Source organism: Bipolaris zeicola (genome assembly GCF_000523435.1).
Source record: "Bipolaris zeicola 26-R-13 unplaced genomic scaffold scaffold_2, whole genome shotgun sequence".
In the NCBI taxonomy this organism is placed as follows: Eukaryota; Fungi; Ascomycota; class Dothideomycetes; order Pleosporales; family Pleosporaceae; genus Bipolaris; species Bipolaris zeicola.
In genome coordinates, this window is record NW_006912051.1 from 207264 (window position 1) to 224003 (window position 16740).

Below are 16740 nucleotides of genomic sequence, written 5' to 3' on the forward strand. Positions count from 1 at the left end.
CGTTCATTTGCTGTAGATTGATCATCTGTGCTAACTTCGGAAGCGGGCGTCTTCTTCTTATTTTTCTTCTTATTCTTCCTCTTCTTTTTTTTGGGTGTCTCGGCTGAGGCGTGTTCAGACCGGGCGGCAGTCTCCTCAGCAGGTGTGTCTTGAGGAGGAGCTAGAGCGCCAATATTGCCGTCAGGAGCAGAGCGAGCATCAGTTGGTTCGTAAACATCATCTCCAGCTAGGGTTGAAGTGGATGAGTACTGTGAAAGAGATTGACGAGGCTTCGTAACTGCTTTAGGAATTATTACATGATGTACCTAGTTTCAGGTGCTTTTAAACCTACTAGACTGATCAGGTTCAGATTTCTTTGCAGACGGAGTTGGAATGGCCAGCAATGATGTGGATGGCTTTTTGTCTGATTCTGTTTCGCATTTCGGTTCGTGAGTAGCAGGAGTAGTAGAATCTTTGTGAGAAGGCTTTGCTTCGTCATGAGACTGAGTATTGGGGGAGATGGCTTTTTTTGACACAGAAGTGGAGCTCATTACCTGTGGTGAGAGAATAGACTTAGAATCGAGTTGCCGCTCAGGCTCAGTTGATGAGGCTTGCTCAACTGCTGGATTTTGGGCGCTCTCATCTGCCTTGTTCACATTCCTCTGATTGTCTTCCGTACCAACGTCAGTAGTCTTCGCCTTAGTTCGGTCTTTGGACTTCTTCGTCTCCTCAGAAGTATGCTTCTCGGTTTTTGCACCAGCTATGAATGGATTGGCTGAACCCATGGACGTCTCAAGCTCTCGCTGTGGATCTGTGGCAATCTTCACTTTCTTCAAGGATGCAATCTTGTCGGCCTTGGCCTTGGCGACTCGATCAGCCTCCTCCTTCTTCTGCTGCTTCTTCTTGGTCTCTTTTTCCTTCTTTGCTTGTGCCTTATTCTTCGTCGCGAATGGATGAAGGGACTGCATTTGCTGGGCTCCAGCTTTTTTGACTGTGTCAGTTGGAATCGGTTCGACAGGAGCTGTCATGGTTGCGCCCTGTTGTGCAAGAGTAGCTTCTTTGTGTGCTGTGTCTAGAGTTACCTCTTTATCCTGGCTATAGGTTTCCCCGGTTTCGGAGGCGTCTGGAATATTTTCAGTGCTTGAGGCTACAGTTTTTGATTTTTCAGGCTCCGAGTACGTCTCTCGAGCAGTATCGGGCTCGCGCTCTTCAGCCATGACTTGGGGTTCGGGCCTGTCTTGTAGTGGGTTCCCCGAGATAATTTGTGAAGGTGGAGCGACGGTACCATGGTCCGCAGTATTTGCTTGGTCCCGGACCTCTGGTTTTGGCTCCATTTGCGTAGCTTCAGACTGCACTTCTGGCGCGGAGTCAAAGCTGTTGTTGTTCTTCACTCCAGTATCAGAAGCGTCATCCTCAACCTCATTTCCTGCTCCGGGGGTCGATTTTCTCGTATCGTCACTCTGTGGGATTTGGATTGGCTTTTTTCCGAGATAGGTATCCGTATCAGTGGGTAGGATTGTGGAGTGAGATGTCTTGTCTTTGTTTTGAGCACTATCCAATTGGCTAGACTGCTCAGGTGGTTGTGCAATCGATTCTCGCCCCTCGTCTGCCGCATGACACACCTCTTTGCCGGGATCCGATGGTGAAACAACTTGAAATTCGGTTGAGTGAGTATTTTCGACACTCTGATCATCCGCTCTGCAAGATTCGTCGTCCTTGGTGATAGCTGGAGACATTACATTGACTTCCGATTCTTCATCGACCTCTGGTTCCTCATGTATGGAAGGCTCCTTCTTGAATGGCGACTCGCGCTTGTTTTTGTTCCTAGCTTTCTTTGCGGGAGACTTTTTTTGGCGTTTTGAATTTTCCGATTCAGGAACACCAGTCTCTGCATGACTGGCGATATCCGATTGTGCAACAGGCTTCTTTGGCAGGCCGCTTCTAGCATCCTGGGGGGAGTACAATACCACATCTCTCGCTTTAACCATTGTATCATCGCTATTGAAGGCAGTACTCCTTTCGCTATGGGGTAGATTGGTCGTAACACGAATATGACTGCTAGCTGCCTGGCTTGCGCGTGAGTAATCAGAGTATACTGTTGGGGGTGACTCTTTCTGATAGAACCGCCGTGGTACTGAGACTGTCGGCCGAACCTCGCAGTTTCGTAGCTGAGGGTCAAATTGATTGATAGTCAGAGCCACCTTTGCATCATCGCATGATGCAAATCTGCATATGTTAGCTAGTTCAGAAGGCTGAGGAACGATCTACTCACGTTGCGAAAGCATGGAAAGGGCCTTTTCCTGCATTGTGCCTTAATGAAATTGCAGTAGGAGTGATTCCGATTGTCTGTTCGAACAGTTGCAGAATCTCGCTTTCGCTGACATCCGGGGGCAGATCTCCAACCCAAAGCTCTTTGACAGTAGCATTGTTAGGGCCAATCCAGGTGTGACCACATCCGGAAACGGTATCGCCTGTGATGTTCGGATCATCCTCTGACTGACGCCGTCTACTATTGATTTCGTTATAGCGTGGGCCTGTTGGAAGCGTATGGCTATGACTACTATGGACTGGACGGCCACTCGAAGTGGACATCTTTCTACCTCGGTGCTGCGGAGCTGTGAAACCGTAAGGGCCACCTTTCTTTCCCATGTCACCGTACGCCTGCCCGGCGCTAAACTTGCGGTTGTTACCATTGTACGGGTCATAGAGTTGATTTGCGCCTGAATGGCTGGAACGGCGAGGTATTGGTGCTCGAGGATCTATGCCTTGGGAACCCACATGACCCGAAAAGTGCATATTCGTCATCTCGCCCATCAACATTGGTTGTGGTGCTTGTGGATCGTTGAGATAAGCTGGGTTCATCTGCATTCCTCGTGCGACACCTGGTTGGAAGCCCGTGTGCCCCTGAGACGCTACTGCTGGTTCCATAGTCTGGACAGGATATCCTGGATGAGGCATCATCGGTGGCCCCAGCAAATAGGGATTCATTGTAGGACCTGGAATGATTGGGGCGGGCATCTGCGGACCACCAGCCATTTGGACCGGAATGTACTGAGTCGGTTGTGTTCCAGGCATTCCAACAGGATCCCGCCGCGAATGCGGTCCAGGAACTGTACGACTTCCGTTCTCTACCCAGCCTTGCGGCTGGTTGTATAGCCCAGAACTCAGATTTCGACTACCCTTGGGTCCTTTCAAGACTTGCGCACGTGTATTATGAGACTCCATTGGCGCGTCTATCGTGCGCTCCATGCCGCAGTATCTTGGGTGGCTTTGGAATTCACCTGGCTGTTGCGGCACATAGGGTGTAGCACGTTGGTATGGCGGTTGCAATCTTGACTGATCTGACATACTGAGGGCTGCGGTAGCCGTACGACCGGTCTCATCTGGTAAGTTCTCTGTCAGTTGTGTCAGCCTTTTTGGTCTGAATCATCACTGTCTGTAGCACTTCTTACCGGCTTTCTTGCTGTCGGATTTCGCAACTGCGATGATTGTTGCTTTTGCCTCACCTACATCTTGCTGCGCCCCAACAGAAAGTTGCTGGTTCCGAATTGAATTCAATGCAGCATTGTTGGCCAAGTTGGAGTCGTTCCAGCTGGCAATCAAGATGAAGGCAACATGCCAGAGGAACGCTCGAGGAAAGGAAGTGAGTTCGCCGAAGACAAAGATCTGATCGAGAGCTGTGAGGGGATCATTGAAATCGTACACATTTCCGATATTGATGCCAGTGAAATCAAATCGATCCGGATGTTCTCGAGCCCAGTCCTTAGCAAATTTATCTGCGGCATACAAGGTGTCACGCGCGATGAAGGTAAGCATCTGCTCGCAGAATTGCCTGCCCTCGACAAAGATATCTGCAGCATCCCAGAGATCCTCAACGGTCCAGCGTTGGTTGGGAAATATACACAGGCATTGGTCTTGACCGTAGTTAGCGACTAGTTTGTACGCTCTTCGCAAAGAAGTATACTCACTTTTGTATTTGATCTGCCAGTACCTCGCAGCCTGTACCACAGCTACAGGATCGTTCGTACTGCGCACAACCGTAGGTATAAGGCCTGAGCCTATCAGACGGTGGGGTTGCGTTCCAAGCTCAGTGGAAAAGAAAGCTCGTCGCATGCCTGGCAAAAATCTCGCGTCTCTATTCGCATGTTGAATAGAATTAACGGAGTCACCCATTTTGGTAACAGTGGCAGTGGTCGTTGCTTGGGACTTGTGCTAGCCGGCTCTAGAACAGCAGACGGGATAGTCGGTTGAGGGTCAGACTCTTACGCGACTGAGAGATGCAGCAAATGATGCTGGCTTACGAAGGAAAGGGCGCGCTTTGGTAGATATCTGCGGGGAAACAGCAATTCCAGTTGAGGAAAGCGCGGCTGCAGTGCAAGATGCAACCTTGGGTCTCGATGAAAATGGAATTGAGAAACGGATGGTATTAGAGAAGAAGTGGGACTGGTGGGACAAATGTTTGTTTACGATTGCTTCAGGTGGAAAAGGCAGGCAGATTCTACGTGTCAAGAACGAGGCAGAGGTGAGGGTGGAAGTGAAGGTGAACAACGCGCCATCACCACACCCCATTGGTCGAATCATGCGCTCCTTAGCATCATGATTTACAGAAAGCAGTTTTTGCCTAACGTAGAGGCGCTTGGTATGCGAAGCAATGAACATGACGAGAGAGAAAGGCTGCACATTTGGAAATGAAGTTGTATGAAGCATGGAACAAACGAGAACTGCTGCACCCATTCTTTGGGAGTAACTAAGAAAGTTTCTTATAAGGCATGTTTTACATATACAGATGTGTGGATTAATCTCTGTTGAGAGATGCAACCACCCGTCGCTTGAAAGCATATCGCGTCAACCATCAAGCGGTCAAGCTATGAGGAGATGAAAGGCCCAGCAGTACCTTTCAGATACTTATCTCTGCTGAATTTGATATACGACTCATTTTACAGTGTTCTGAGTCGATGCAGTAGGTATAGTGCAGGTCAGTCTACCCTACTCTCCCTACGCGCTGTCTTTTTCCTTCGACACTGAGCGTACCAGCTTCATGATTTCACTTTCGTTTTCACCAATGACTGTCTATCGTCAGTAATCTAGTATCGCAATGTAGGCTCTCGCGTTGTCGTGGATTAAACTTACCCGCCTTGCCCTGGTTCCAATCCACGACCAGCGGTCGTTGGAATGTCGCGGCATCAGCCTTCAACCGTCGCATAGCATCGCTCTCGCTCTCTGCACCACTGATGACTTTTCCTGCCGCGCTTGGTCCGCCTAGGTAGTCCAGAATGTTCTTGAGCTGGTCGGTGGTAGGTGGTGCCTCTGTAACATCGAGCTCGAATTCTGTGCGCTCAGCCTTGTCTTGGGCTTGGTGAGATGATGCTTGATCTCCGGTTGCATGCGCAACAGATTGCGCATTAGCTTGTTTGAGTAGGGTGAGGACACGCGTTGAGGCTTGGTTGGAAGGCGCATGGAAGAGAGTTACGACATTCTTTGCGCCGTGCTAAAGAAAAGTCAATGAGTAGTTCCCAATGAATTGCAGACATCAATTTACCTCTCCAAATAGTCGCTTGAACATATTTGCAGTGATGTGTTCTGACGCCGAGCTGGTAGGTTTGCAAATGAAGTCGAGATGGTGCTTTGACAGCTTGAGTTGAGGTTCGGGTGTGACGTAGATCGTCTCGCTTCTGCCTACCCCATCTGTCGGAGTTCCTGCGGAGGCGCTATCGACAAGACGTCTATTGTACTGTTGTCTAGATGCTTAATCATTGGTCGCCATAGTCATGACTGTATCAAATTAGATGATATAAAATACGAGAATCATGTATATAATCTAGAAAAGACCGTCAGCAAGAGTAGGCAAACCAAACAGATATTTGATTGTAATCAGCGAATAGAGCCGAGCTCTAGATCAGCTATTTTGTAGGCCTGTGGCGAAAGTGGAGACAAAATCATCACATAAGAGCAGTGTAATAAATATCACCAGTCGAGACAATAGACATGGAATCACAAGCATCTGGATTTCGTGATGCAGCCGTGCAAAAAGCAGAATATACATTTACGCCATGAATATGCCCCCATCATCCCAAAGTGTGGGATCATGCTTCTGCAAAGGAACGTGCCGTAGCGACGTCCGTGATTCCCACTCCCTCTGATCCAGAGTCATAGCTGTACTGAGGAAACCGAATTCATGACCGTATTCTCTAGCTCATCGTGCTCGTTTCATGCGCCCTTCCTCTCGTGCTTGGCTTATGAGGTGGGGTTAGGGTTCATCTGCTTTCCGTCAGCATATACTCGTCATGGGTGCTTTCATTCTCAACGGACCTTGCGCTTGCCACCGGTCATGGTGACGTTGACGAAACGGCGGGTGTATGTGAGCCTCTTCTTCGCGCGGCCCTTGGGGGTCTTCTTCTTCTCTTGGGGCTCAACCTGGTGAGGTGTTAGATCAATTCTCATGATTATAGTCCATAGCCTAGGTCCTATCATGGTTGCGAGGTCGTCGTTCGACGTGGTGCGTTCGGTCGGGACGGCGTGTCTTGATAAGGATGCTTACCTTGGGGGCTGAGTACTTGTTAGCAGACATTCATCTTCGTTTCAACACGAGCCAAGACTTACTCTGAGACTTGACCTTTCCGGCACGAGCGAGGGATCCGTGAACCTTTCCCATATTTGCGGTTGTTGATGAGTCGAGTTTGTCTGTAGGGTGGCGAACTCCTGTTAGCGGGCGTACTTCTTGTTTCTAGACGTCGGGTGGGAGGGCTGTAAAAGCTTTTTGTCGCTAGGCCTCGGATTTGATGCAGTTGTGATTGCGGGGGTTGGCGGTATACGTACAGTTTGCGGGTGCGGTCGCTGGGTGTTGGATGGCTGGGCCGCGACAATGGTGTTGAAAATGCCTGTGTAAGAGCGCACCAGCGGATTAACCGAGATCACGTGCTATACTAGCGCGCAACTCCATCTTCAACACAGTGATGCAACAGCACATTACGATTGCGAACATGAACAGAATTTGAAAAGATCAATTTCAGACGCGCTACCTTTCTATGGTATTTTGAGGTGTGGATATTGAGACTTGTGTTTCTAGCTATGTCGCGATACACAGCAAAGCGCGCCTTCACTCTGCCTGATGATCAGATAAGATAATGCTGACGAACTATGATCTCCTATACAAACATGCTCGGCGAGACTCCAATTACACTTGCATGGTATATAGATGCCTCGAATAAACTGCTTCAAAGACTCGATACGCAAAGCTATCGCATTCCAGTCGGACTGCCAAATAGGTTTCGGCCTAGTCTCAGCCGGATATCCCCGCTGCCGATCGCATGATGCGCATGATGCGTCCCGTAGCTTCGTTTGGACGCGTCGATGTTTGCCTCTACCACCACTTGACTGATAGCTTACTGTCACCACCCTACACCTGATTCTCCTTGTTCTTGCCCTCCAGCTGCACAGTTGCAAGTAACGTCGTAATGCATCTTCATAACACCCTTCTGGGCTTTATCGCCCTAACCACAGCTACTAACGTCCCATCACCACAACACCTATTCGCAAATCCCTCGGCCCCCGAAAAGCCCAACTACAAGATTCCTACTGTCCATGAATCCGCCGTCCAAGCCCGCAGAATTATGCGCCTGGAGAACATCGGCACCCTTTCGACCATCTTTCCCAGCGCGCCACACGCCACCGAGCAACGACCCTCTGAAGTGGCGGGCACGCCCATAGGTCTCATGGACTATTTCGGTGACTGCGAACCTGAGTCCGGCAACCCAACCATTCTCGCCATCACCATCGCTACGTCTTTCAAGAATGTTGATGCCGGGTCCAACATCACGCTGAGCATGCGCTGGCACCCTCAAGATAATAAGTGGCGCAGTCCCGCATCGCTTCCCCGCTTCTCGCTCATAGGCCATTTGGAGGACATTGATATGGATGCTGTAGAGAAACTAGGCGTGACGGCTTGCTTTGTCAAGAAACACCCCGATGCTGCGTGGTGGCTTCCAGGCAACAGGATCCATGAGAGCAAGTGGGTGAGGCTGGTTGTTGATGATATTTACTGGATCGGAGGTTTTGGAGACCGCGCTTACATTGGCTGGATTTCCAAAGAGGAGTGGTTCAGCGTTACCCAAGAGGAGATTGATGGCGTCCAGTTGCCGGGTGAGAAGAGTAGTGCGTGGGGCACCTTGAGTAGCTGGTTCGGTCTTGGCCAGCAAGAGCAGGGTTTGTTTGAGTTGTAGGGTTGTTGATGATTCACGGCTAGATCATACATCAGACATGGGAAGTTGTGGAAGCCAAAGGCTCTACTTGTGATTTCCGTCACATGACGTTGTCTACGGACTCTATGGTACACGATTTGATTGTTACTAGGCATGACACCCTGCCTCTATTTTCCTAGGTCTTCCGTACATATAATCTTGATTGCTCCTCTTCCTATCAACTACCCAGTAACACTAGATTCGCCTACAACGTCGTCATACCATATTGTTGCCAGGCTCTCCATTGAATATCACCTCATTGTATATTCTTATACCACTTGATGCATAACATCACCACGCGGACTCTAGTAAAAATGAATACTTTTTTTCCGTAATATCGACGTGTATCATACATTTCTCTTGTAACCCCTCGCCGCTGCATAATGTTCTACCACATATTGGATGTCTACTCTTTGAGCACTAGTTGAGCGCTCTTCACTTCATCGCCACTTCTACATATCAGTCCTCATGCGCAGGTCTATGAAAAAAAAGAGGAGCATTCCTCGTCCGACACGAGTAACACAACAATATGATTCAATCCAAACAAAAGAGAAAGAGAATAGTCAAAAACAGCCATGTCCATCCCGAATATTTCTCCCTCGCCTCTCCTCTTCTACTATATCGCTTTCTCAATCAGTCTCAGTTGCACCTAAGAGTCCACCTCATCATCTTACACAAGGTTCCATCCCTCCTTACCTCCCTCCCGCGTCCATACCACTTATCCACAAATGCCCACCTCGTCCTCGATGCACACAATCTACCCGCCTCCCAAGTCCCCCTCTACTACACTTCCCCCGCATAACGGCACAATACTTCCACACTACACTATCAGAAGGAATCCTCCCATCGTACAAGTGTCCAGTTTGCCAGTGAACTTCGCCATCTGCAACCCTTCGAGACGCATACCCAAGGCGCTTAACTGGGCTGGAACAAGAAAAACACAGAGAAACAGAACAGTAGTAGGTGTGTCAAACTTTCTATTTCCAACTACAGAACATTTCTGCCATGCCCCCTTTGCGCTGCTTGAGACTTTTCTACTTCTCCCGTATATCATTCATCCGTTGTCGGGGCCGCGGCTGGGGGGAAGTTGTACATATTCTCTATTCTACCAATTTTTTCGACTATTATTGCGGATTTCCAGATGGACTGTTGGAAAGCATGAGGTGAAAACCAAGAATGACACGAAATATAACCCATTATTCTGAATGACAAGTCGTTTCTTTTTTTGGGGGATACACAGTTCCGACAGGTTGGGGTGTGATCTGCCGTTGTTTTCTGAGGAGTTAAGTCTGATGCGGTATACGTTGAATAGATACGAATAACCAAGGCCGAAGTCAGAATGAATAGACTTAGTTGTAGAGAATCTTGGCGTGTATCTGTTCCCACGTTTATTGCACAAATATGTTAATTTTTTTTCTGGTTGAGAGAAGGGTACACAGGGAGGTAAGAGGAGAAAGGGGAGGGGATATTTGATTTGCATAACAGATTCGAGCATAATATAGTGAGGGTTTGTTGGAACTGTGGTGGGGAAACTAGGGGGAGATAGAGAAAAAGAACATAGAGAACCACTGTGTGTTTTTCTGACCTGATAGACATTCTTTTTACCTTGGAAGCTTCTCATCTACTCTAAAGAAGCTGCAGATACTGCGTCTTTGCATATCTTGCCATGCGTAATTCATTCTCCCCTGCACATCGCGTACGTACTTCATCTCCCCCCTTACGCACATACTCACCGCCAGTCTTCCTCTCCCAAGGGGCTGACCTGAACGGTAGAGAAATGCAAGCCGCATATCTCTATACCTCGCATTCGCAAAAGACACATAATCTCACGTATGAAAAGCTCTACCCGACCTTGCCTAAGCTTTGCCCTCATCCAAAATTATAAATCCGAAAAGGAAAAAAAAGAAGATAGAGATGCGCACCGCCTCATCTACAACACGAGCCAGGTAAGCCAGAGTACGAGGAAGCCAAGCACCAGCCTCTTGTACTGTGTAACGGCATTAAGAACCGGCAGTGAAGTCTGACAAAGCTTGGTCGTCCCTTATCTGACACCGAGACGCTCTCACAAACCTACGTCTGTCATCCATCTCCATCGCAATCGGGTTGAGACCCTCCCAAAAAGAGAAATTGATATTCCCATCATCTCCCCTCAACACCAAATTCTGACCGAGAGACGCCCCCCCTCCCAAAAAAAACACTTAATCATGTAAAGATGGGCAAAAAAAGAACGCGCGTCTACCAAATCGCGCTCCCATACTCTCTCTTGCTCACCCATAACAAACGCGCATGAGCGCGCGTTCCCTTCTAAGATAGGAACCCAAAAAAAAGTGTCATCTAATTCCGCACCCGGTCCCATTTTCTCACTCACTCACACGCAAAAAAAAGCCAAAAGTGCAGCAAATCACACAAAAGAACGGCAAAAAAGAGCCGAACCGCGGATATGCCGGTAGGCATAGCGGAAAGAAAGGGTGAGTGGGGGGGGGGGGTTCCGAAGCTTTTCATGTCTCTCTACGCCATACGCGATGCTCTGCTCATCGTGATGATCCCCACGGCCGCCTATCCTACCGAAACTATATCCTCTAGTTAATCCCTCTCATTCTCTCGCAAAAAAAAAGAGAAACACACGTGTGATGCTACTCGAAAGAGCGCGGCCCGCCCGGGGGCTTGCGTTGCGCGTAAAGATAAAGTAAAATGCATGTCGCGGGGAAGGGGGGTGGGGGGAGGGGATACGAGAACCAGGTATGGATCCAACTACGAAGTTGGGTATAGTGTGAAAAGACAGAAGGATCGCTATAAGCTAATAGTTACTCTAGTCTAGTAAGTCAAAAGTTACGAAGAGAGTAAGAGAAAGAGGGTAAAGAAAAGAGGCGCCGAGAGAGGGACGATGGTTGTGGTGGTGGTCGGACCAATCGCCAGCTGACTGTATGGGAAGATTTGGGCTTGGTTTTTTTTTTACCCCAGTTCCCGGTCCCTCGTCCATCGCACACGACCCCCCCCCTACTCCCGCATCGTATTCAGTAGATGGAAAGTACGATTGTGGCATTTTCTCGTTTGGGGCTGAGGTGGACGGCGGTCTCGATGCTGGTTTGCTCTCTTTCTCGAGTCAGGTAAATATTTTGTTTTTTGGTTCCCTTACGGACGTAACGGGGTGTGTATGCTTAGTAAAATGGATACCGTTAACTATTTCCTTTTTCTTGGGTTCATCCTCGGTAATTAGATGGTAGATGCTATCAACTAGGGAACGAGGCATCCAGCTTCTTTCGCTCGGGGTTTTTTTTTTAGAGATTTACTTTAGGGTACCAAAATTGCACTTAGGGCGGAAGGAGTGGGAGGGGTACGTGCGAAGGTGCATTCGTTGGGTTTGGTTTGTAAGTGATGGACTTCGAGACGGGGGGATTACTAGGTGCGTTGCTAACTAGTAAGTAGAGAACGCGCCAATCAGATGCAGGGAGTGTAAGTATAGGAAAGGATTGCGAGGGACGAGGCGTAAATGGGTACCCCACGCATTTTGCGCTGAGAAAAAAAACGCCGAGGTTGTTTTTTTCCTTCGTGTTTGGAAAGCCTGACGCTGCGACCATCACGTACCATGGCCTTTCTCGAGAGCCCAGCGGCCAGGCATTGCATACAAGGCATGAAATTGATTCTATCGTTTTTTTCTTGACACTGTTCCAGCAGCTGCCCGTACCTGGATATGGCACGCTGGGTCGTACCCAGTACCTCGAATGGCGGTGACGGCCGTCACGTTTTGTTTGACGAGGGAATGAGACGTCGTACTAGTTGCAACACCTTGGCTCTGATCGTAGCGGAGACAGCCACGAGGATGAGGGGGGGCGGGAGCCAGGGATTTCCTAGTAGCAGGAGTAGGAAGCATCCATCCAGGCCACGCTTCACGATTTCCTTCGGCCGTAACATGGTACTTTCCATGGCGAAGACGCTTGACGTCGCAACCCAAGAATGAGATGAGGGGGAACGGCGTGGCACTCCGTCATCTGATCATCACCCGGCCGTCAACAGGCATGATGCTGGAAGAAGTTTTATACGCGAGGATGCTTGGGAAAGGAACCTGAGACGAAACAGAGTTGCGCGATATGCGCGATGCTAGTTCCCGCAGAATAGCCAAACTTTATCGCTCAACTTCTGCCTTATGAAATTTTGTTTGGTAGCGAGCATCTTAGTGAGGCGATCAACAATCGGACAAGCCCACCACCCTTCCGAGAACTTTTTTTGGGGGGATTCTTCCGCAAAACATCGTTCTTCCGGCAAGGGGGGGGGGAAGGGGAGGGTCAAGAGACCGGTCGCGCGATGCAAAATGTCCGACATGGCGCAATGGCGCTTTGGTGCCAGCAAGTAGTCCCACGAGTCGGCCCTTAGGCGTGCGTCTCCATAGTATGTATGTATGCTGACTCAAAGGGACTTCTCTCCGGAAAGTGAGAGATGATTAGTTTTAGGGTTGCGGATGTGCAGGGACAGGGCCTGGGGGAAGAGTGCTTTGGGCAAGCTAGGATGATCCCATCTGTCATCTGCAGCACGGCCTTGACGTCGATTCCGCATGGAGCCCTAGTGTCGGAGTATTTGCTCGCCTGGCGCTAGAATGCGGTTCATATGCATCGTGGTGCGAACGGACAAAGGGTAGGCATGAGCGTTCGTGCGGCGGTAAGAGGGCGATCACAGCTGTCACGCTGGCGTGAGTGGGATGCTGGCGCTTGGGACATGCTGGTAACGCAGTGGAATGCTCCGACATTGACGTGTCGCCTCGAGTGTCAAGATGGTGAATGTTAATGACCGAGGTTGCTGGTGCTATTGGGCGGGGTGGGTTTTTTTTCCTCGACCACAGTGCAGCATGATACTCACCGCTCTTGCAGCCAGTGCGAATGCGAACCTGCCATCTCCACAATACACCCGCAATGGATTGGAATCCATGCCCGGCAGCTGTAAGTGTGTAGCAATTCAGAATGCATGGCCGTCGATCGCGGTTCTGACAACCCTACGTCCCTTGTTCCATGCCCATTGCAACTTGCTCGTCCGTATAGCCCGTTTTGGCGTGCGAGTGCCTGAGCTGGGCGCGGCCATAGGGACACGCGGCTAACTGGTCGAGGCAACCAAAGGGCCAACGGTCGCACGTCGGTATGGGCGGATTCCTTCTCGAAGGTTGGCATCCAGGGATCATGGCTGGAGGTCGTCGACGATACCTTGTACATACGTGTACCTACTATGCGCGTAGTAATAGACAATGACCGCGCGCACCGCCGCGGCGCCCGCACGTGTGCTTGCAAAGTGGCCCAGCCACAGCCAGATGCTACGACTACAAATGGACCAAGAAAAGATAGTGTAGTACGAGGAAATGGCGCACATGGAGGAATAAGAGCGTCCGGCCTTGGCTCTGCTAACGCAAGGCTGACCGATTTGGCGCTGGGCTGGGTGGCCGCCCACGGAAACTAGGTGATCATGGCGCAGGTGATGTTATTTCGAGCGCATCATCGTCTACCGCTAGGGACAATCACGGGTTGGTTCCGAAGTGCCAGCAACAAAAAAAGGGTGCAATTGCTGGCCGTGTTGGCGACCTATACTAAAGTAAGACGCGCACCAAGTGGCTGGCATCTTAGTACCAGGGGGCTGGTTGGCCTCTCTCACCCACGCCGCCATTCCCCAATACTTGAATGCAGCCCTCGTGACGGCAACATGGTACGATGCCTCTTTTTTTGTACTGCCGTTTCTGTGTAAGCATCTTTTGCTTTGGTCGCCGAAGAAGCCGTGGACGCACAGTGACGGCATACATCGAAGCCGTGCCCTCCGTCCCTTTGGCCCCCCCATCCCCCTCCCCTCCCTTCTTGCCCATGACACGCACAGCTGCAGCAGCCATCGGAACCGGGCATGCAATACATGATTGTAAATGAAAAGAGTAGATAACAAAACAAGCAGCGCGAGGCTGTCCGTGTGGTGACGACCTTTGCATGTCAGCCGCTCCAAAGCAAGCGAGGGCCGGGAAATTGGCAAAGGGGAGAGCAAGAAAGGGAAAACCAGTCAGGTGAAACATATTCCACGAGACTGGGAATGGGCCCAGAGCCGCCCCCTCCTCCGAACAGATGATGCGCAGATCTCTCTCCAAGCACGATCCACGGGCTTGAACGGATGCACTGATCCACCCTTCTCACCATCAAACCCGATTGGCACACTGGGTGCCTCTTCGACGACGTGGCGCACCTCTGTTCATCTACCTCCCGCGATTGCTTTTGGTGCCCGTCCTCCCAGCGGCTGACCACCTCGCTTAAGTCCATCACATACGTACTCATCCTGTAGTCTGTATGTACGTTACATGCATGCGCGAAATCGCATGTCGCCTGACAAGTCGCAGACTTGCTCCGTGTGTCCTCCGCTCGCACACCCCCCTCTCAAGTGGTGTGGCATTTCCACCATTGTTTCTTTTTTCCCCGCCGGTTTGTGGGGGGGGGGGAGGAGGGAAAGGGGGGCACAGCGTGTGTTTGAAAAGGGAACAAAAGCCATACAAAGTTGTTGTTTTTTTCCAGGGCACTGAGTAGTTAACACGGTAATCAAGTCCGAATCTAAGTCAGAGTGATTCAAAAAAGGGAAAGAGAAGATATTTCGGTTCCGCCGAACGGTTTGGCAGGATTCCCTTACTTTACTTGTTGCAGTAAGGGTTCCCTCCCCCATCAGACGATTGATGTTTTGCGTTTTTGCTTCTTTTGCCCTTTTGACTACGACCGCCCGAGAAGGCCTAACCGAGCTTACCTTACTCTAACCTGCAAGCTTGTCATCGGGCCAATGTGGAGGGGGAAAAGCGCCTCCCGAAAGCTTGCTAAGGGCCAAAGCAGTAGTAGCCGCTCGTGCATTTTGCTATGGGCCAAGCCCAGAGCTTGGGGTTTCAGACTTATTGGATTCCTCCAAATTCGTTATCCAGCGGGACCTGGGGCTCGGATTCTGGTCGGGTGAGCATCACCGCGCTCGGGGAATTGTTAAGTGATGATCGTCGCTCTAGCTTCATGCCTCTGTCGTTTGATTCAGAGTACTTTACATGCTAGATACATTCAAGTGCAGATGGATGGGGGGGTTGAGGCTCCATGCGAAGCAAGCCACATGCGGCTTTCGTCACATGTGCACTGCGCAAGCAATATCGCTATGAATCCCCGGTCGCAGAAAAAAAGCGAAGGGGGTTTTTTATTTTTGAGACGAGGGAGGGGGACCCAATGGTGTACAGGTTTGAACTTTAGTGTTGTTGTTGTTGTTGGTCCTCGTAGGTTGTTTGTATGGACGGCTATAGATTACCAGACATCCGACAAGTGGTGTGAATGACGACATTGGAAAGACAGCACATGTAGCTGCAAGTAATAACATGGCCAAGCAGTTCAGCGCTAAGACGACTCATGCGACCTGTACTGCTGACGGCGAAACAAAAAGGCCTCAGGCAGAGGGTAATCAAGTTTAATCCATACAAGCTACCAAGGCAGTCTATTGTGCTTGCGGCATTGAACGCGAAAAAAAAGGGGGGATGTAGTTTTCAGTCATATGAACTGATCTCTAGGCTCTTTACGTTTTACAGTCTCCTTTATTGGGTGTGCCGAAGTCGCTATTGGCAATGACCATTGTTGGCCGGTACCCGGACAGCGGTAGGCGGCGGATAAATGAGACCATGAACGCCAGCCCTGATCATAACAGGCTGCATTATGCGGCCGGGGAGCGTAGCACCACAGAACTGGGGGATGCTCAACTGACCCTTTTTTTTTCCTTTCCATCGGCCCTCCATGCCCAGCTAATCGTTATTACGTTGGTGTATAAGCCGGGGAGGGGACGTGCAACAATGGATGGGGGACGAAGATCGACCGAGGTGGGTCTCTGGCGAGATGTACTTGTGTGTGCGTAGCCAAGGAGCCGTTGAAATGACGGAGCTCTCTCGGCGACTGTTTCCTCAAATTCGACGCAGCCATTACGCAAGCCTGGTTCCATGGGTTATCCATTGCGAACAGCAAAGACGTCTTGGTTTGAAGTTGTGAGCTCCCAAGTGCTGTGCCCCGACGTCTTCAGTTTCCACTAGGTTTGGAAGCCACGACACGTTCCAGGCACAGCATCGTTCCCCTGCCTGATCAATCTCAATCACCAAAAACGTGGCGATAGAGCAAGAGCGCGCTTATCAGTTGATCATCGGAAAAAATGTCATGAGATAGTAATATATTGATTTGTGCAATTTGACACATGTCATAGCATTTGGTTGCATAACGCAACGTCTCTACTATAGTAGAAAGAAATAAAAGTTATTTATCGGGTAAAAAAATGATGCCGCGCTCCCAGATGCGAGACAGAAAAAAGTCTGTCAGATGAGAAAAACCCAGAAATAAGATGTGGGGAAATAAGCGTACAACATCGCGACTGATGGCGAAGTAGGATATCGTTAACAAACACGAAAACTCCATTGAAATGCATAACATGGTGGGAAACCCCCAGGCGCCGATGCAGAAGTCGTGCAAATGGTATCGTTGGCGAGATATGACAGAACAAAGCATGTCATAGGAAG

General features: G+C 49.9%; 6 protein-coding genes across 6 annotated transcripts; 3 read left to right on the forward strand and 3 right to left on the reverse strand.

Moving 5' to 3' along the window:
* Positions 1 to 3408: 3408 nt before the first annotated feature.
* COCCADRAFT_81532 (uncharacterized protein) lies at positions 3409 to 4092 on the reverse strand (the record flags this gene model as incomplete). The annotated part of the gene is made up of 1 exon (XM_007708587.1): positions 3409 to 4092. The coding sequence occupies one exon, from the start codon at positions 4090 to 4092 to the stop codon at positions 3409 to 3411; it is 684 nt and encodes a 227-aa protein (XP_007706777.1).
* Positions 4093 to 4974: 882 nt separating this feature from the next.
* Positions 4975 to 5542, reverse strand: COCCADRAFT_81490 (uncharacterized protein; the record flags this gene model as incomplete). The annotated part of the gene is made up of 3 exons (XM_007708588.1): positions 4975 to 5045; positions 5110 to 5467; positions 5519 to 5542. The coding sequence occupies 3 exons, from the start codon at positions 5540 to 5542 to the stop codon at positions 4975 to 4977; spliced, it is 453 nt and encodes a 150-aa protein (XP_007706778.1).
* A 671-nt stretch (positions 5543 to 6213) lies between these two features.
* On the reverse strand, positions 6214 to 6631 carry COCCADRAFT_400 (uncharacterized protein; the record flags this gene model as incomplete). Its single annotated transcript, XM_007708457.1, has 4 exons — positions 6214 to 6237; positions 6289 to 6393; positions 6518 to 6525; positions 6580 to 6631. 4 exons carry the CDS (start codon positions 6629 to 6631, stop codon positions 6214 to 6216), a joined length of 189 nt encoding a protein of 62 aa, XP_007706647.1.
* An 802-nt stretch (positions 6632 to 7433) lies between these two features.
* Positions 7434 to 8198, forward strand: COCCADRAFT_401 (uncharacterized protein; the record flags this gene model as incomplete). The annotated part of the gene is made up of 1 exon (XM_007708458.1): positions 7434 to 8198. The coding sequence occupies one exon, from the start codon at positions 7434 to 7436 to the stop codon at positions 8196 to 8198; it is 765 nt and encodes a 254-aa protein (XP_007706648.1).
* Positions 8199 to 8696: 498 nt separating this feature from the next.
* Positions 8697 to 9089, forward strand: COCCADRAFT_81730 (uncharacterized protein; the record flags this gene model as incomplete). Its single annotated transcript, XM_007708589.1, has 1 exon — positions 8697 to 9089. The coding sequence occupies one exon, from the start codon at positions 8697 to 8699 to the stop codon at positions 9087 to 9089; it is 393 nt and encodes a 130-aa protein (XP_007706779.1).
* Positions 9090 to 12994: 3905 nt separating this feature from the next.
* COCCADRAFT_21719 (uncharacterized protein) lies at positions 12995 to 13655 on the forward strand (the record flags this gene model as incomplete). The annotated part of the gene is made up of 3 exons (XM_007708487.1): positions 12995 to 13025; positions 13079 to 13147; positions 13438 to 13655. The coding sequence occupies 3 exons, from the start codon at positions 12995 to 12997 to the stop codon at positions 13653 to 13655; spliced, it is 318 nt and encodes a 105-aa protein (XP_007706677.1).
* Positions 13656 to 16740: the final 3085 nt, after the last annotated feature.